We start from the raw sequence: 16475 nt of genomic DNA on the forward strand, positions 1-16475 counted from the left end.
CTGCTAGCAGAATTTCACATTATGTAGTTCAACAAAATGTGAATCTATTGGACATTACAGATACTTAATGTTAGAGAGCTAGAGAGAGAGGAATTGTTATGAGCAACATGAAGACACTAGTGAGTGGTGTATATTTTATAACAAGTTTTTCCTTGTGCTAATGTCCTTGGACAAGTTTTTCATGGTGAAAAGAAGAGATGTGGTGAACCTGTAAGAGCTAGTCCTCTAGTTGATGTTGAATTGCAGCACAGCTACTGTGTAGGGTTATCTGGCATTGGGTTTAGGGAGCAACCGGACGGGATGGGTAATGAAGACTGACTCAGAATCTGGGGACACTGGTAATACAACTCTTTGAGGGACACCTGCTGGTCAGTTCAGAGGTTGATGCTGGCAGCTGCTTTTACTTAGAACTCCATGTTGATAGCTCCTTCTAATGGGAACCAAAAAGAAAGAAATTAATAGTGGCCAAAAAAAGCACCACCCAGAATGAAAAGATGAGTGCACAGTCAGTGGGAGCTGCAAATTGCACCTCTTATTTTTAGATCCTTGGACCTAGAAACAATTTTTTGCACACATCACTAATATTAAATAAAGGAAAAAGCCAGATAAGGAGGGATGGGATATGAGCTCACAAGAAATAACCTCTAAATGTGGATTAAGGAAAAAAAAACTTGTAATTTTTGCTAAATCTTTAACTAAGCATTTCATGTCCTTTTTCCAGTCAGCCAATAATAATACTTAGTACTTGCATAGCATATCACAAATATTTATGAATCTTCACTACTTGCTTAGGTAGAAATAAGTAAGTATTTTATTTAATTTTATAAATGAGGAAACTGAGGCTAGGGGAGTTACAACTTGTACAAGGTGACAAAGTGAGCCTTTGTCAGAACTGGGACAAGAACTCAGGGATCCTGTCTCCTGGACAATGGATCATACTGCCTCTGGATTTCAGATTGGAGAATTTGGGTTTTAATTTATATACAGCAGATGGAATCCTATGCTTGGTCCCAAAATAGTGTGGCCATCTCACAAAGTCAGTAGACCTCCTAAGATGTCCATGATTTTGTGCCAACATTTTATTCTCGAAAGATTTTGGGCTGGATTTTCAAAAGCACTTAAATAAGTTAGGAGCACAAATCATATTGATTTTCCTAGGACTTGAGCTCCTAACTTACTGAGTTTTTTGAATATCCCACTCTTTGGTTTTACCTGAATTGTAACCAGATCTGACCCCACTTTTTCTTTTAAAAAGTGACAGCCTTCGGGTACTGTGTCCTGCTGCTCAACAACTCCTACAGCTCAACACTTCACAGCACAGACACTGAGAACTGGTTGAAGATGAAGGAAATATATTCAGCTGTTCACTAAAAGAATAAATCACGTGTGAAACAAAAGCAAACTGTTTTCAAGGTAAATGTATTATTAATGGCATAATTAATCTTTGACTTTTAATGGGAAGAAGCTCCCTAATGAGGTTCTTTAAAATGCCAGAACATAGTACAGCAAATTTACATTGCTGAGTACTTTACAACACGTGAAAAATTCCACAGGCCTGATTTATGCAGCAAAAATACATTAATTTCCAGTGAGTTTAGTAGACACATTTATCTCCAAATGTATCCTGACTCCCCCACAGAGTCTGTTTAGTTTGCAAATAAAGCTAGATTTATGCAGCTTGATTTTCTTTTGCTTTCATTATCAATACTAATGCCTCCTCCAAGTGTTAATCACAGAGCACCAAACAATATAATTCTGCCTTAAAAATTCCGAACAATTGATGCTTCACCATCAAGGGCTAGGAGAACAAAACAATATTTGCAAGGTTACACATATGTTTCTAAATATTTTTGTATTGTGTACATTCTGTATATTTTTGTTGTAACAAATATTATTTGAGCATAGCTTCCATTAAAGATTTGGGGGGCTTTTTTTTTTTTTTTAAATTGAGCTTGTTAATGTAACATGCCAAAACCAACAACAAACACCAACTTGCAAAGAGGGATTGTGTTTTATAAGTACATCTACAATTAAAAAATTAACAAGAATGTTTTGACACGAGTGATTTGATTTCAACTTTTCTATTTCATCAGTGACTATTGAGATCGATTACTTATTTTTGTATTTTGTTTAAAGTGTGTGGTAAAGGAAAAAAATAGGTTTCTGTCCCTTTTTGTTTCTGTGTAAGGTATGGAGAAAGCGGTATCGTCTGATTTTTTTTTTTTTTTTTTTTTTAAACTTTAAAAATTCAGGTCTTGTCTACTTCCTGATAACTGGAACACTAGTGAAATTATGACATCACAAGAGACAGCAGCCTAAAGGTTGAGAAGGAGAAGGGGATTTTTAACCAGTCTGTTCTAACCAGGCTTTATTTTGATTTTTTTTTTGTTAAAATATATTTACCACCAATGTCTAATGAACACTTAGGAGAAAACATGTCTTTGTTATATATTTGACACCCTTTGACACCCACTTGACTTAAAAAATGGAGTTAACAGTCCTCCAGCAAAACAAGGAAAGACTACAGCTGATATTCCTGAAATTGCTCAGATACAAAACAAAAACAAAATTAAAAAAATCAGCCTGCTTTATACATCATAAGGGAACAAAAAAGGGGCACAATCCCAGTTTTAAAAAATTCCTCTGCAGGTTGACATTAAGAATAGTTGGGTTAAAATATCACTAAGAAATTAAACATAACTCATGGCCACCCCTTTGAGCAGTTTTGACATCTCTTGTAACTAAAACATAACAAGTGACAGTTAACAGCTACTGCATGAGTATTAAACTCACCTGTTATTTTTAGTGATTTGCACTTAGAGCTTCTTTCATCAGAGACTCTTGTAGCTCTTTAAACAATTGATGAAGCCTAACAACGCTTCTGAGAAGTAGGTAAGTAGTGTTTGTTTTAGTCAGTGCCTTCATGCAGTGATCACGTTGTCTGTTTTTGTAGAACACTATTCATGCCTATGGGGTTCCAAATAATTGCAGATAGGCAAACTAATCCAGAGGTTTCAAGATCTCCCAGCATGCTTGTAGTAGAGGCAGAGATAGAACTCAGGAGTCCTGACTCCCAGTCCACTCTAAACCTCAACTGGGTTTGCAAGAGTTTTATCTCCAACTATTATAGTATGTTGCTGCAGAGCTTGTCCTTTGTTTCATTTCACCATCTGCTTTGAACAGTATTTTATTGTTGAAAAAGTATTCAGTATTTTGCAATGAGCTTCTCAGGCTTAGCCAGGTTCTCCTGCCTTATTTATTTAATTTAAATTCTTTACTTTTTAAGTGTTTCAAGTATACAGCAACATAGAGGATTTTATTTTATTTTAAAATACCAATCACTTTGTTCCTTCAAAGTGCAGATCTTGGGAAAATTGAGCCCAGAAGGAGCTGAAAGCAGGAACAGATAGATAATGAAGAGAAAATCTACCAGGCATGCAAAGTTTGACAGTTCCAGGATGGAACCCAGCACAAAGGCAACCACATGTGATGGGACACAAACTTAATAAGACTGAAATTGAGATAAGCAGCTGCTCAGGGAAGAAAGGCCTATGCAAGTGGAAGAAATCCAAGTCTCACAAGCAAAGGCTAAAAAAGCTGGGCTTTATAACTATGGTGTGTGACATACTATATATACTAAATGTGGGTAAGTATGAACTTGCTAGGACCACATCATGAATAATTTTTCTCCAAAAAGAAGAATGTGCCAGGTGATTCTCGCCAGTACAGGACTAACAGTGATCACCCCAATGACTGACCTGGATAGGTTGGCCTGGAAAACTCTCATAATAACTTTACAAGGCTAGTACAAAACTATGAGGATGGCAGCAAATATGCAGATGACACTATCCCTTAAAGATGCCCTGAAGGTAACTCAGAAGCCAGAATACAGTTTGTCCTTGTATCACAAAGGAGAAAGTATATTACCCCCAGTGGATGTAGTCTGCTGATGAAACACCTCTATTCTACAGCTTCAAAATGACCTGCCCATTACTAGCCTGGGTATTTTGAGGCCAGCCTTGACTGCAAGCAATACACATTACCACTTGGGTCCCTCAGCCAACCGTTGCACCCAACATGGGTGAGGAGCAGCCTCATTTTTCACATCACCACAGTCATCCTCTGGCAATTAGAGATTCTTGCCTTGCACATTGTAATGCTTAAGGTTAAGATTTTGTCACTTTTTTTTTTAGTAAAAGTCACGGACAGGTCGCTGGCAATAAACAAAAATTCATGGAAGCCCATGACCTGTGACTTTTACTAAAAATAATGGTGGGCAGGACTGACGGGGATGACTGAAGCCTGAGGCGGGGTGAGGTGAGAGCCCGAGCCCAGAGGGATGGGAGTTTTTCTCCAGCACCCACCAGCCACAGCAGCTGAGAGATGCGGGGTCCCTACTGCCCGCAGTGGCTTGGAACTCCGGGGACCCTACCACCCATAGAGCCTGACAACTATGGGACCAGTGGCTTGGAGCTCCGGGGCCCTCACTGCCCATAGCAGATTGGAACTCATGTGTCCACACTGCCTGTGGTGGCTCGGAGCTTCAGGGCTCCTGCCAGCTGACAACTCCAGCCCCGCCACCCTGGGGCTGAAGTAGAAAATGTCACAGAGGTCTCTGAAAGTCAGAGAATCTGACATCCATGACAAAATCTTATCCTCAGTAATGCTTGATATGAAGACATTAATCAGCAAGCCATTCTTCATGATGCTCATATATTTCTTAGCATGGAGAGATGCCTCGCACCTGAATCAGTTAGAACATTAAAGGAACGGTTTTCCAAAGTAGTAAAAAAATGTATGGAAGTGATACAAAGCAGCATAGGTTATTGAATGCTGCTAGTATTGGCTTACTGACTGATGAATCAAACATGCTGAAGGAAACTGTTTAGTCCTCAGTGATCCTGCATGCAGCCTATGAGGCGATGTGGTAACAGGTTTTATTTTGTTAGGCTACTTTTACTTTCCTCTCTGCCAGTGCATATTGTTTCTCCCATCCATATGAGGGTGCTATACCTGTAACTCCTCCAGATATTGCTAGGAGAATAATATAAGCTATAGAGCCTAAACAGTCATTCAGTCATTGGAAATACTTACTTGGAATTAAAAAGTAAACTATACCATCAATATTGTTAATTTATTTTATTAGATATGATTATATCACAAGAAAGCATGTACCGTTTAACTATGATGTACACCACTCACAAAACACACAGCAGTCACACTACTGGTTCAGTAATATTATTACAACTATAGTTAGTGATGGAGACCTCCTCATAATAGGATAGTTCATTAAGTGTCAAGTTATGACAAAACATACTATGTACAAAGGTTCCATTCCCTAACTAAACAATTGAAACAAATGTGCATTTTTGCCTACATAAGGACTATTCCTGCAGTCCTCCTCTCTGTAATCTTGATAAAGGTCCCCTTAGTTTTGGCTCCTACTGCGTCCAAAGTGGTGTATATATTTTGCTGTCTAAATTACTTATGGTTTAGAAAATGTATTTCCCATGTGTTAGAGAGTTCATTGCTGGAGTACAATGATGCATTTTCAAAACGAAATATATATATCTGAGATTTTAGCTTAATTCAGTACAGACTTATGGCCAAGTTAAATTCATCTTTATACAAATTTTAGCCTGATTCTCCCATGCTTTGTAACCATGTCAGTCCCAGGATAGCAGAGACACAAAGTGGGTAAGGTAATATCTTTTATTAGATCAAGTTGGATAGAAGTTGGTCCAATAAAAGATATTACCTATATCTCTTGCAACTTATATGCAATTTATCAAAATGTTTGCAGTTCTTTATATGACTTCTTTGTTTAAATAAATCTGATCTCAATGTTTAGTCATGATCCTCTCTACTAGTTCTTATGCATTAAACATTTTCTAAATGCTTAAAAACTATCACTGCCATTCGGGTGAAAGTTTTTCTTATGACATGACAGTACAAAACAAAATGGTGTGGTCCCCAAAAAAGGAGGATCACTTGCAGAATCTGGTAAGTGTTGAAAAAAGAATGTCTGGATTTGTATAAAACACTATATTCAAAAATTGAAGCAAATCTCATGCTGCTTTTTCTAAAAAGACCCAGATGTGAAATAAGTTTGAAATGACTGAATGCTTTTAAATATAATTTAAGTTTCTGCAATAGTGAATTCTGATCTGCAAAGAAGGAATTATTTATTTATACAATAGTACAAAGCGAGTACAAAAATTAAGATTTTTAGGCAACTGCTGTTTCTCTCATGAATTCCTCAAGGACAGTTATTACATTTTTGGCTTCTGGCATTTCTGCTTGCTCCACTTCAACAATCTTCAGAAGGACATCTCCACTGCCACAGTTCTTTAGAAACAGGAAACACTTGAACAAGGCATAATGGTTCATTTCTGCCTGACGAATAAACCTCTTCAGGTTGTTAGTGTCTTGTATGGCCTATAAACACAGTAACAGAAAATATTCCTCATCCTTTTATCTGTAGGGAAGGTATGCCAATACATGAATTTGGAGAAGTGGAAGAGTCTGCAGTAAGAATTTTATTACATACATTAGTAGACAAATCAGTTAGCTAAAACTCTCCATGGGAGTTTCTATTGTAATTTTAAAGTTAGGTTGTTTTTAGAAAAAAATAAGTTGGTTTCTAAATCTGTCTGAGTCTCCTTTAGAGGATATTCTGTTCTTGTCCACTCTGAGTACAGCAAGAACTAGGCAAGCTCTCACAGTTATCATTATATCAATGCAAAAGTGACTGACTGCATACTCAGTAACCCTTTGTATATTCCTGCAAGTGTACAAATATACAAAGTTACCTTCAATTTAAAGTTCTCCACTATTTGCCGGAAGAGAAATGGATTTCCACCTTCAGCACCATTTAGAAAAGCCTGCATCCAGTCATCACAGAATTTGTTGCTTCCTGTCACACGTTTAGGAACAAAGAAAAGGAGGTAAAGAAAAAGTATGTGTGCATGCGTGCACATTAGAGCACTGAATAACCCACATGTATGTGACTGTGTACTTAATCTCACTCACATGATAATTGTAACTAACACCAGTAATGTTTGCCCTATGATATAAATATTCAAATCATAAAAATTCAAAAGATGGAGAGAATGTGTATGAGAAAAAGAAAGAAAATGTAACTAATCCCCCTTTCTTGCTATTTTAACTAGTATGTCAGGAAAATAGATTTTGCTTTCAGTTTCTTTGAAACATCTTTCCCAAAGCTCCAGCTGCTTTTAAAACTACAGACAAAGTTAAAATCTACAGCAAACTGTCCAATCAAACAGAATTATACCTGCCAAAATAACTATAATTATCTAACCATCCACATCCCTCTATATACCACTCATCAAAAGCCTGACAGAAAAAGTGAGCTCTGCAGATTGATCTGAAGCTTAACTAATCTGAGTTTTGGTCGATCATAGAGCTGATCAAATTCCAGACTCTAGGACCTCCCACTTTTAAACAAGAGATCAGGTGCCTCTGTGGATCATATATGGTGTAATAGCAAATGGGAAGAAAGGTGTTCTCAAGATAGCCAGGTCCCAAAACTCTCTGGGTATGATCCTGTAGGGTGCTGAGCCTTCTCTAAAGATGAGCTGGATAAGTTGATAGAAGCATCCCCATCCATGATCTTACCTGCATTATGGAATTGAGGCTGTGGTCCACTACAGTCTATTACCACCGATTTGTGCTGTTCCTCAGTCATGGCTATACACAAGGAGGTCATTGTACCTTCCTGAATGACACCTTGGAGACTGGCAGTGCTCAGAAACCTGACATACAAAACTATTGTGAACTGCTAGTTTCCAGCCAAACAGCAAAACCAGGAAAGGGATCATACAGTAAGCCAAGCAACGTATAGACTATATTGTCTCTGGTTAGATGTAATATTCTTTACCTGTGAATATCTTTCTTTATTCTTTCATCTGAATTTTTAACTTCAACAGGAGTGTAACTCAAAGCCTTTAAAAAAACAAAAAAAAACCACAATTTGATTGCTGTTGGCTGTATATATTTCACTTCTGTTACTATTTTCATTATTATTACTAACAAACAAAGAGTAACAAGTGATCCTAGTTAAGTTCTTTTCCAAATAGTCTAGTAAGTACCAGAGGCTAGATAAGTGTTCCAGACTGCAGCATATTCATTACAACTATTTATATATTTTGAAAAGTCTACTAGTTTGTACTTCTATTAACCATTCTGCCCACATCCATCTCATTTTCATTGTCTAGCAGTATATGACTCATCTTATTTTTTTGTTCTCAGCATCTTTCTACAATGAATTTTATAGACACTTAGCTGTCCTTGTCCTAGTCTGAGCAAAATGGAATTTTTATTGCCTATCTCATTCTAATTATAAGTTGAATACTAACCATTCAATTTTAAAATAAGTCAGCTATAAAATTATTATTTTTAAAACGCTAGTTCATTCCTGACTGGTGAATGAAATAGCTGGTACTGGCTTAGTAATATAGCTGAGAAAAATCACTTTGTATTGACTAAAGGGGGAGGTTTTCTTCATTCAGTTCAGGGACAATGGAAAAGCCAAATGCAAGCTATATTTAAATATAACAGGATCACTTGAGTTGACAAGAAAATGTTCAGAAGGTGTTTTAGGTTGATGTATACTTACAGCATGTAACAAAAAGGCGAGTTTCTCCTGGAAGAGCTGCACTACCCTCTGGATAGGGCATACAGAGTCCTCAAACCAACTTCTTAGGTAGGGTTTAATATAAGTATCCAGGTTACTTTTCTGTAGCAAATTGAAACATTACAGCTTTGATTCTGGTATAAGAATAAGCATATTGCTAAGCCATTCCAACTATGCAATTTGGATGTCAATTTCTTCCTAATTTTGAACTACAATCAGCAAAAATCATTTGCTTGGCATCTTAAGTGTTACTGACATGAAACACTGGCTCTGAAAGCCTTTATATTAATTAGGAAGATGACATGTTATACTTGTAATCTATTCTGACATGTATCAGGCAAGCAGTGTAGTCCAATAGATAAGGTACAGGACTGGGAGTCAGAACCTGGGTTCCATTCCCTGAACTTTCCCCCCTACCCCCCAAGTTTATTCACATAAAAAACATATCAACCTGTCACCACTGCTTAGAAAAGTTAGGGGACTGAATGCTCATTGCTAACCTTTCCATATGCTGTTATAATTTCTTAAAGGGATTTAGTCAATTAATTCACACTTGTCTGAATTTACCTATTAGTGTCACAAGTAACCCTTAAGATTACTGTGCTTGGGAAAGAAAGTCTGATGTTTCCATTTGTTTAACTTGTATGGCAGGCAGCACTAGGGTATGCATTTGTTTCACTGTATAGAATATAGACAGTTGCTCATTTCCTCCTGTTTACATTGGTCTTTCATGTACTGTACTAACTTTTTGTCAGAGTAATCAATCCTTATTCTGGAGCCCATGGGGATAGCCTGTCACCTTGCTATATTATATAATCTGATTTTCTTTATTAGTTTGATTCTATGATTTTGGTTTATATTTCAGTAGATATTATTTCATTATATTTGGCTGTAATGCAAGGAACCTCAGGCCTGTATCCTGTATGATTAGCTAGAGCAAGTTAGCATAAGTGTTTATAACCTTTGGGATAGATAAATGGCCTACCAGTTACCCTTTTGACTTTGGGGAAGTGAATGGAGAACTGAATGTGTTTACCAAAATTCTCAGACGTACTGGTAACCACAAGGTACACTGCAAGAACATGGGTTGTGTCCTCAGTGCAAGTGCCCTTGCTGCACACCCCGACAGTCCGGACAAAATACCAATCTCTCTACATTCTCTAATTCTGTAGCCTCATTTGACAAGAACCTAAGGATCTTCTGCTCAGATCATTGGCGAGCCGATAACAAATCAGCCCTATAAAATCAGGTTAACAATTCATAAAATGTCATCTTTACCATTTAAAAAAAAATTCAGTCATAGAATTAGATCTTACCTCTGAATCAAGGTTAGTCTTCAGGCCTTGAACATATATGTCCAACTCAAGTCTGAAAGTATCCTCTTAAGGAAATAAGATATGTAAATTGAGACTTGCGCTTTGCCCATTTAGTATATAGTAGATAATCACATTTTCAGTTATACTCTGGAAGATGTGTACAAGTAGGCTAGTAGTCAATGAATTCAAGGAATTTGCAGCAGATCTGCAAAAGGTTTCAAAGTTAACGGGGTAAACATGCTACTTGTTATTTTCATAGGCACTTTCCCTACACCCAAATAAAGAGAGGTTAAGGAAAGGATATAGCTCAAGCCCTTTCTCTGAGCCTCCTAAGAAACAAGTTACATACTCTGGAGGGCTGATATTTGATTCCACTGTTGCTGTTTCTAGAAGCTTTTCTTGTTGGAGAAGACAGTAATAACAACCAACTCGAAATTCTGGTATGCTAGAGACAGAAAAAAAAAGTTGAATTAATCAGATGTGCCAAATAAGGTAATTGTTCAAAATTAATCTTATTTTGTATCTCGCATTAGAATTTAACCAGCCACTGACCATGGGTGAAATTCTGACCCTCCTAAAGTCAGTGGAAGTCTTGCCATTGACTTCAATTGGGTCAAGATTTCCTATCCTACATTTTATATAAATTTGTGAATACTCAGATAATGATGAAGATTAGGATTTTGAATCACTATGGTTTTTCACCTTGATCAAAATAATTCTGTCCTGATCCCAAAAGAATACTCTTGCTTTCAGAACAATAATGTCATTCTAATTACCTTTGACTGAGGTACATCCCAGAAATAAATGCAAGTTTTAACTATCCTATTTATAACCTCTTTTTAAAAAACAAAACAAAACAATTGTTGTTCATATTTTCCAAGAAGGCTACAAAAGATAAACTGACTTTAGAAATAAAGGCCACGTGAGAGTCAACTACAGTATGTATTCTCTCTCTCTGTCTCTAATCGCACACATTATATATAATATGTATATAATTATATACATTGTGTGTATGTTTGATTTATTTAAAAAACTGCTAACCCCCAATACAACCTGCACATAGCATCACATATATAACCTTCCTAGATCTTTTCCTCCTTGTTAACTGCACAGAAAGTGTGATCAGAACAACCTAATCAAAACTAATTTATCACACTTTAATATGTTTGCAGTTTTTCATTGCCACCTAAAGGAAATCTAAGGCAAATGCTACTAGCACATAACTAAACTGAGAGCCTTACATATGCTTTGACAGGCTGATTAGCTGCAATCAGGATTAAACTCATATGCTGCAGCAGATGATAAACTCAGTTAGACTGCCAGCATTTCTTAGCACTTCCCATATTTATCACAAATTAAAAACAATACATTTTACTCTTACCTCAACTCCACAGATGCAACATTACCCATCCCCTCGAAAAGTGCTCCTTTAATAAGACGCTTGGCAATAAAACTGCGTAATTCTGTCTCTGCTTCAGCTGGTAAGTTAGTATCCACCAAGGAGAGGCTTTGAAAACAAGATAAAATTCTTAGTGAGAAGAAGAGTAAACTATTTAAATTCTCTAGCTGGGCATATGCCCAACTCCAGCAGATGTCATGTGAGGAGGAGTGCTTCCCTTTGGTTATAGCAGTGGCTGAGTCAGGACTCCTGGAATCTGTTCCTGGCACTGCCTCTAACACATTATCTGGCCTGTGGCAAGTCAGAAATGTATTCAGTGTCTTGTTCACTAAATTGGGATTCTTTAATTCTAGTATCAATTGACACAGACTCAATAGCACGTCGCTTGGGCCCGGACTCACAAAGGGACTTGGGCAGTGAGACAACAAGCATCATGGCGCCTAACTTTTAGGTGCCTGCAAAATCACAGGAATAACTGCAATTCAAAAAGCCCCGAGTTAGCTGAGGCTCTCGAATCAAAGAATGGGGTGAGATAGGCACCTTAGAATGTAATTCACAAAAGCCAGCATGTTAGGTGAGAAGTCACCTAAGCTAGCCCTGGGGGAAGCCAAGGAAGGGGTGTATCCTAAGCTCTGTCCCTCTAAGGGAAATAAGTGCTTAAATCCAGGCTGCAGGGAGGCTTCTTAGGGAGACAGACACCTATCTCTTCTAGTGACTCATAACCGGGAACCCCTCTCCTTTAGTTTGGGCACCTAAGGTGTTTCTTGTGAGACTGGCATAGGTAGGTACCCAACTCTACAATGGCTGGAGGAGGAGGTGGCTGTAGTGCCCACCTGAGAACTTTTATCCCAGTGGTTTGAGCACTCACCTGGGACATAGGAGACCCAGGTTCAATTCCCCCTCTCAGGGACGGAAAGGATTTGAAGAGGGGTCTCCTAAACCTTCTAGGAAAGTGCTCTAACCATTGGGCTATGGGATACTCTGATGTGAGGTTCTTTCAGTCTCTCCTGTTGAAGCTATTCCACTGTATTATAAATAACAAGACATTGGAGTAGGGCTCTGAGGGGAGACCCCAGGTCCTGTTCCCCTGCTCCAATGAATCATTAATTATTTACACTCAAAGACCTAAAATTATGTAGATACATTAAGAATTAGTAGTAGTATAAATGAAATGAGTGTGAACCCAAGGAGTATAATTTGCATTGGTCTATTATTCTAAGCCTCCACTCAGCCAACTCAGAAATTCCATTTGGTGTATATGTCCATTATCATCTTGGTGTTTAATAGAAAAAAAAAACCACCAGAAAAAAATGCCCAGGTGAATTCAATATGGCTTTCAGGTGATTTGTATTTCTGATGTGGAATGTATTCTCTAACTCTGTATTCCTTTCTGTATCTACCCAAATACGAAGATGTCAAAAGCTCTGAATTAGAAACTGAACGAGAAATCAGGGTGCTTAAGTGGTTCTGCCGTGTTTGTTTTACCTAAAGTCTTCAGCAGAGGGATTTTCTGGTGTTGCACTGCTCGGACTTCCATCATCACTGTCAGCTGCCTGCTCTGATGAACTGAAAATCAAGGCATTTTTATGATTGACATTAAATATGGACACATAACATGTATACAGGTCTATTATCACTAAACAGGACTGAGAAGAAAGAAGCATTGTGTGGATGGTGCAGAGTGGAAGTAGCCTTTGAAAGTACTGTGGAGTGGAGGACAAAGGGGGTAATGTGGACGGGAAGAAATTACTTGTTATTCTCTATCCCAAGGGAGACAAAAAATAGAGTAGAGCAGCTAAGAACTCCTTCTCAGACCTAAGGATGGGTTTCCCACCTCTCAGTTTAGCTAGACCAATGTAGGAAAGCCTAGTACTGCCGTTGCCTGTGCTCTAAAAACCTCCTGCTTCGGTGCTGTCAATCATATACCTTTCAAGAACATTACCTGGAATCCCTTAGTTTCCTGTCTAGATGCCCACTTTATGAGTAGTCTGCATTTGGAGCTGTCACCAAAACACAATGCGTTCTAGTGCCAAAGCAAGGGTGAGAATAATCCAGTACTCACCAAAATCTGGTAGTGTCCCACTCATCTTTCCATTCTTCAGCTCCTTATCCTGCACAAATAAGTCCTACTCAACCAGAGCTCAAACTCAGCTAGGCCTTGGTACAGCAGTGGAAACACACACACTATTAGAAAATCATAGGACTGGAAGAGACCTCAAGAGGTCATATAGTCCAGTCCCCTGCACTCATGGCAGGGCTAAGTATTATCTAGACCAGTGGTTCCCAAACTTGTGGGCCGAGGGACGTACTGGCTGCCGCTTCCAGCAGCTGCCATTGGCCTGCAGCAGCGAAGCGCGGCCACTGGGAGCCGCGATCGGCTGAACCTGTGGACACTGCAGGTAAACAAATTGTCCCGGCCCGCCAGGGGCTTTCCCTGAACATGCGGCGGAACAAGTTTGGGAACCAGTTATCTAAACCTGACAGGTGTTTGTCTAACCTGCTCTTAGAAATCGCCAATGGTGGAGATTCCACAATCTCCCTACGCAATTTATTCCAGTGCTTAATCACCCTGACAGGAAGTTTTTCCTAATGTCCAACTTAAACCTCTCTTGCTGCAATTTAAGCCCATTGCTTCTTGTCCTATCCTCAGAGGTTAAGGAGAACAATTCTTCTCCCTCCTCCTTGTAACAACCTTTTATGTACTTGAAAGCTGTTATCATGTCCCTTCTCAGTCTTCTCTTTTCCAAACTAAACAAACCCAATTTTTTTTCAATCTTCCCTCATAGGCCACATTTCCTAGACCTTTTAATCATTTTTCTTGTTCTTTTCTGGACTTTCTCCAATTTGTCCACATCTTTCCTGAAATGTGGCACCCAGAAGAGGACACAATACTCCAGTTAAGACCTAATCAGAGCGGAGTAGAGTGGGAGAATTAATTCTTGTGTCTTGCTTACAACACTCCTGCTAATACAGCCCAGAATGATGTTTGCTTTTTTTGCAACAGTGTTACATTGTTGACTCATATGTAGCTTGTGGTCCACTATAACCTCCAGATCCTTTTCGGCAGTACTTCTTCCTCGTCAGTCATTTCCCATTTTGTATGTGTGCAACTGACTGTTCCTTCCTAAGTGGAGAACTTTGCATTTGTTTTTATTGAAGTTCATCCTATTTACTTCAGACCATTTCTCCAGTTTTTCCAGATCATTTTGAATTTTAATCCTATCCTCCAAAGCACTTGTAACCCCTCCTAGTTTGGTATCGTCTGCAAACTTTATAAGCGTACTGTTTATGCCATTATCTAAATAATTGAAGATATTGAACAGAACTGGACCCAGAACTGATCCCTGTGGGACCCCATTTGTTATGCCCTTCCAGCATGACTATGAACCACCGATAACTATTCTCTGGGAACAGTTTTCCAACCAGTTTTGCACCTATCTTATAGTAGCTCCATCTAGGTTGCATTTCCCTAATTTGTTTATGAGAAGGTCATGCAAGACAATATCAAAAGCGTTACTAAAGTCAAGATATACCACGTCTACCGCTTCCCCCTTTGTTGCCACGAAGACCATTAGGACCAGAATAGGAGTTGTAATTAACCAGATGGATTAAATCCCCTTTATTTGGCAACCACACTCCAAACCTTTACAAGTCTCAGCCACCCTCACTGCATCCTATTCCCTCCCGGAATTAAAGGCAACTAACGGTGGCCTCGCTCTCTTGTTCCCCCTCCAGCTGCATCATCTGTTGACAGCAGGAAGCAGTGTGAGGGGAGGGAGATGGCACCTGCAGGTCACTCTGGACTCTGCCGGGACGTCCCTAGGGAAGGGTGGGGAGCACAAGGCTGGGTGTTGGGGAGGCGGAATCCATCCAGCCTCTCACCTGTAGCACCGGTAGCCGTACAGACAGTAATAGCTATTGCTGAACCGCTCCGACCTCCGCTCCTCGGCCGGGCCGCCCCCTTCCTCGCTGCTCTCCAGCTCCCTCTCGTCCCCAGCCACAGACTCCTGCAGAGACGGCAGCATCTTTCCCCAGCTCTTCGTGTGTAGCAACGAAATCCGCCCTCCAGTCTCCTGCCGCACGGTGCTCGTCTTCCTGCTCCGCTCACGCCACGAACACTCAGGTTCCGGCGGCCTTTGTTTCCTCTCCTGCCTTTCACACTAGCACCGCTTCGTAGAACTACTGCTCCAGCTCTTATCAGCTCCTGGAAAGCAGATGCATTGCAGGGCTGGTGTCGCAGCCTCTCCCTATTGGGATGGAAGCTGCTGTGTGTTTTCCCATGCGATATTTACAATTGCGGTACAAATCTGAAAATCTCTCTCACTTAGAGTCCCAATTTGGCAGCTCTGAATCTATTTCTCCCCCCCCTTCCAGACTTGCCCTCATTCAGTTTGGAGGGACAATCTTTCATTTAGGATCTTTTGAAGTCTCCCTCTCTTTCTTAGGAGGAAGGATTTTACTGAATATGTTTACATGGTCGATTTTTAAATTAAAATTAATTCTGAAGCTGTTTAAATCCCCATGCCCCTATCAGTTTATTCTTTGCAGGAAAATCCCTAAATTTTACAGCAGAGGGTAAAAGTCCTTTTGTATTCCTCAAATCTCTTCTATACTTTAATAAGAAATTTTTTTTTGCAAAGGAAAAACCGTATCTTGTCAATTACCGTTTCACATGTGAATTTTAAAGTACAATTTATGTCCATAGCTATGACATCCTCTGCTTATCCTTAGAATGACTATGGTATTGACCAACAGTGATGCAAGCTTCTCCAAACAGCCCAGCCAATATGCCTCAAGGACAAATTTGGTGTAATCCCCTCTTTTGGTGACTATGATGGTTCAGTCTCTATAGTTCAGTGGTCCCCAGCCTTTTCTCGGTGGCAGACGCTGGACGACGAGCCACCGAGGACCGTGGCCAGCAGACAAGCATCCGCCAAAATGCTACCGAGAAGCGGCAACATCAGGAGGAGTAGCCACTGAAATGCCGCTGAAAATCAGCGGCATTTTGGTGGCAACGCCCCTTGGTGATTCTGCTTTTTGGCAGCATTTTGGGGGATGCTTCTCCGTCAGTCAGTACACAGGCACACATAGATGCCCCAGC

The 16475-nt window shown here is 39.5% G+C and overlaps 2 protein-coding genes across 4 annotated transcripts in view; one reads left to right on the plus strand and one right to left on the minus strand.

Moving 5' to 3' along the window:
- Positions 1–4150, plus strand: part of RHBDL3 (rhomboid like 3) — a 128573-nt gene extending 124423 nt beyond the window's left edge. The window contains exons 10-11 of one of the 2 annotated variants that reach the window (XR_003996636.1): positions 1256–1413; positions 3363–4150. The gene's annotated coding sequence lies outside the window, so the exon portion shown is untranslated. Of the gene's footprint in view, positions 1–1255; positions 2009–3362 lie in introns of those variants that run through there. The other variant, XR_003996635.1, reaches the window with a different exon arrangement.
- A 974-nt stretch (positions 4151–5124) lies between these two features.
- C15H17orf75 (chromosome 15 C17orf75 homolog) lies at positions 5125–15546 on the minus strand. Of its 2 annotated transcripts, none has more exons than XM_030534551.1 (10): positions 15311–15546; positions 12860–12940; positions 11357–11482; positions 10280–10420; positions 9976–10033; positions 8642–8761; positions 7904–7968; positions 7642–7778; positions 6813–6916; positions 5125–6438 (listed from the first exon to the last, which is right to left on the minus strand). In XM_030534551.1, the coding sequence occupies exons 1-10, from the start codon at positions 15397–15399 to the stop codon at positions 6229–6231; spliced, it is 1131 nt and encodes a 376-aa protein (XP_030390411.1). In that variant the 5' UTR covers positions 15400–15546; the 3' UTR covers positions 5125–6228. The 2 variants fall into 2 exon arrangements, with proteins under 2 accessions (XP_030390411.1, XP_030390410.1); XM_030534550.1 differs by having other exon boundaries at positions 15257–15546.
- Positions 15547–16475: the final 929 nt, after the last annotated feature.

This window comes from Gopherus evgoodei, chromosome 15 (genome assembly GCF_007399415.2).
Source record: "Gopherus evgoodei ecotype Sinaloan lineage chromosome 15, rGopEvg1_v1.p, whole genome shotgun sequence".
NCBI lineage: Eukaryota > Metazoa > Chordata > Testudines > Testudinidae > Gopherus > Gopherus evgoodei.

What these genes read in the sequence shown, in the direction of transcription:
- C15H17orf75 (XM_030534550.1), bottom strand. Translation starts at nt 15,399, where the DNA reads ATGCTGCCGTCTCTGCAGGAGTCTGTGGCTGGGGACGAGAGGGAGCTG. An exon ending in CCCTCTGCTGAAGACTTTAG is followed by an intron (nt 11,483 to 12,859) that starts GTAAAACAAACA and finishes TTGTTTTCAAAG; the next exon opens with CCTCTCCTTGGTGGATACTA. An exon ending in GTTGCATCTGTGGAGTTGAG is followed by an intron (nt 10,421 to 11,356) that starts GTAAGAGTAAAA and finishes TTCTGTCTCTAG; the next exon opens with CATACCAGAATTTCGAGTTG.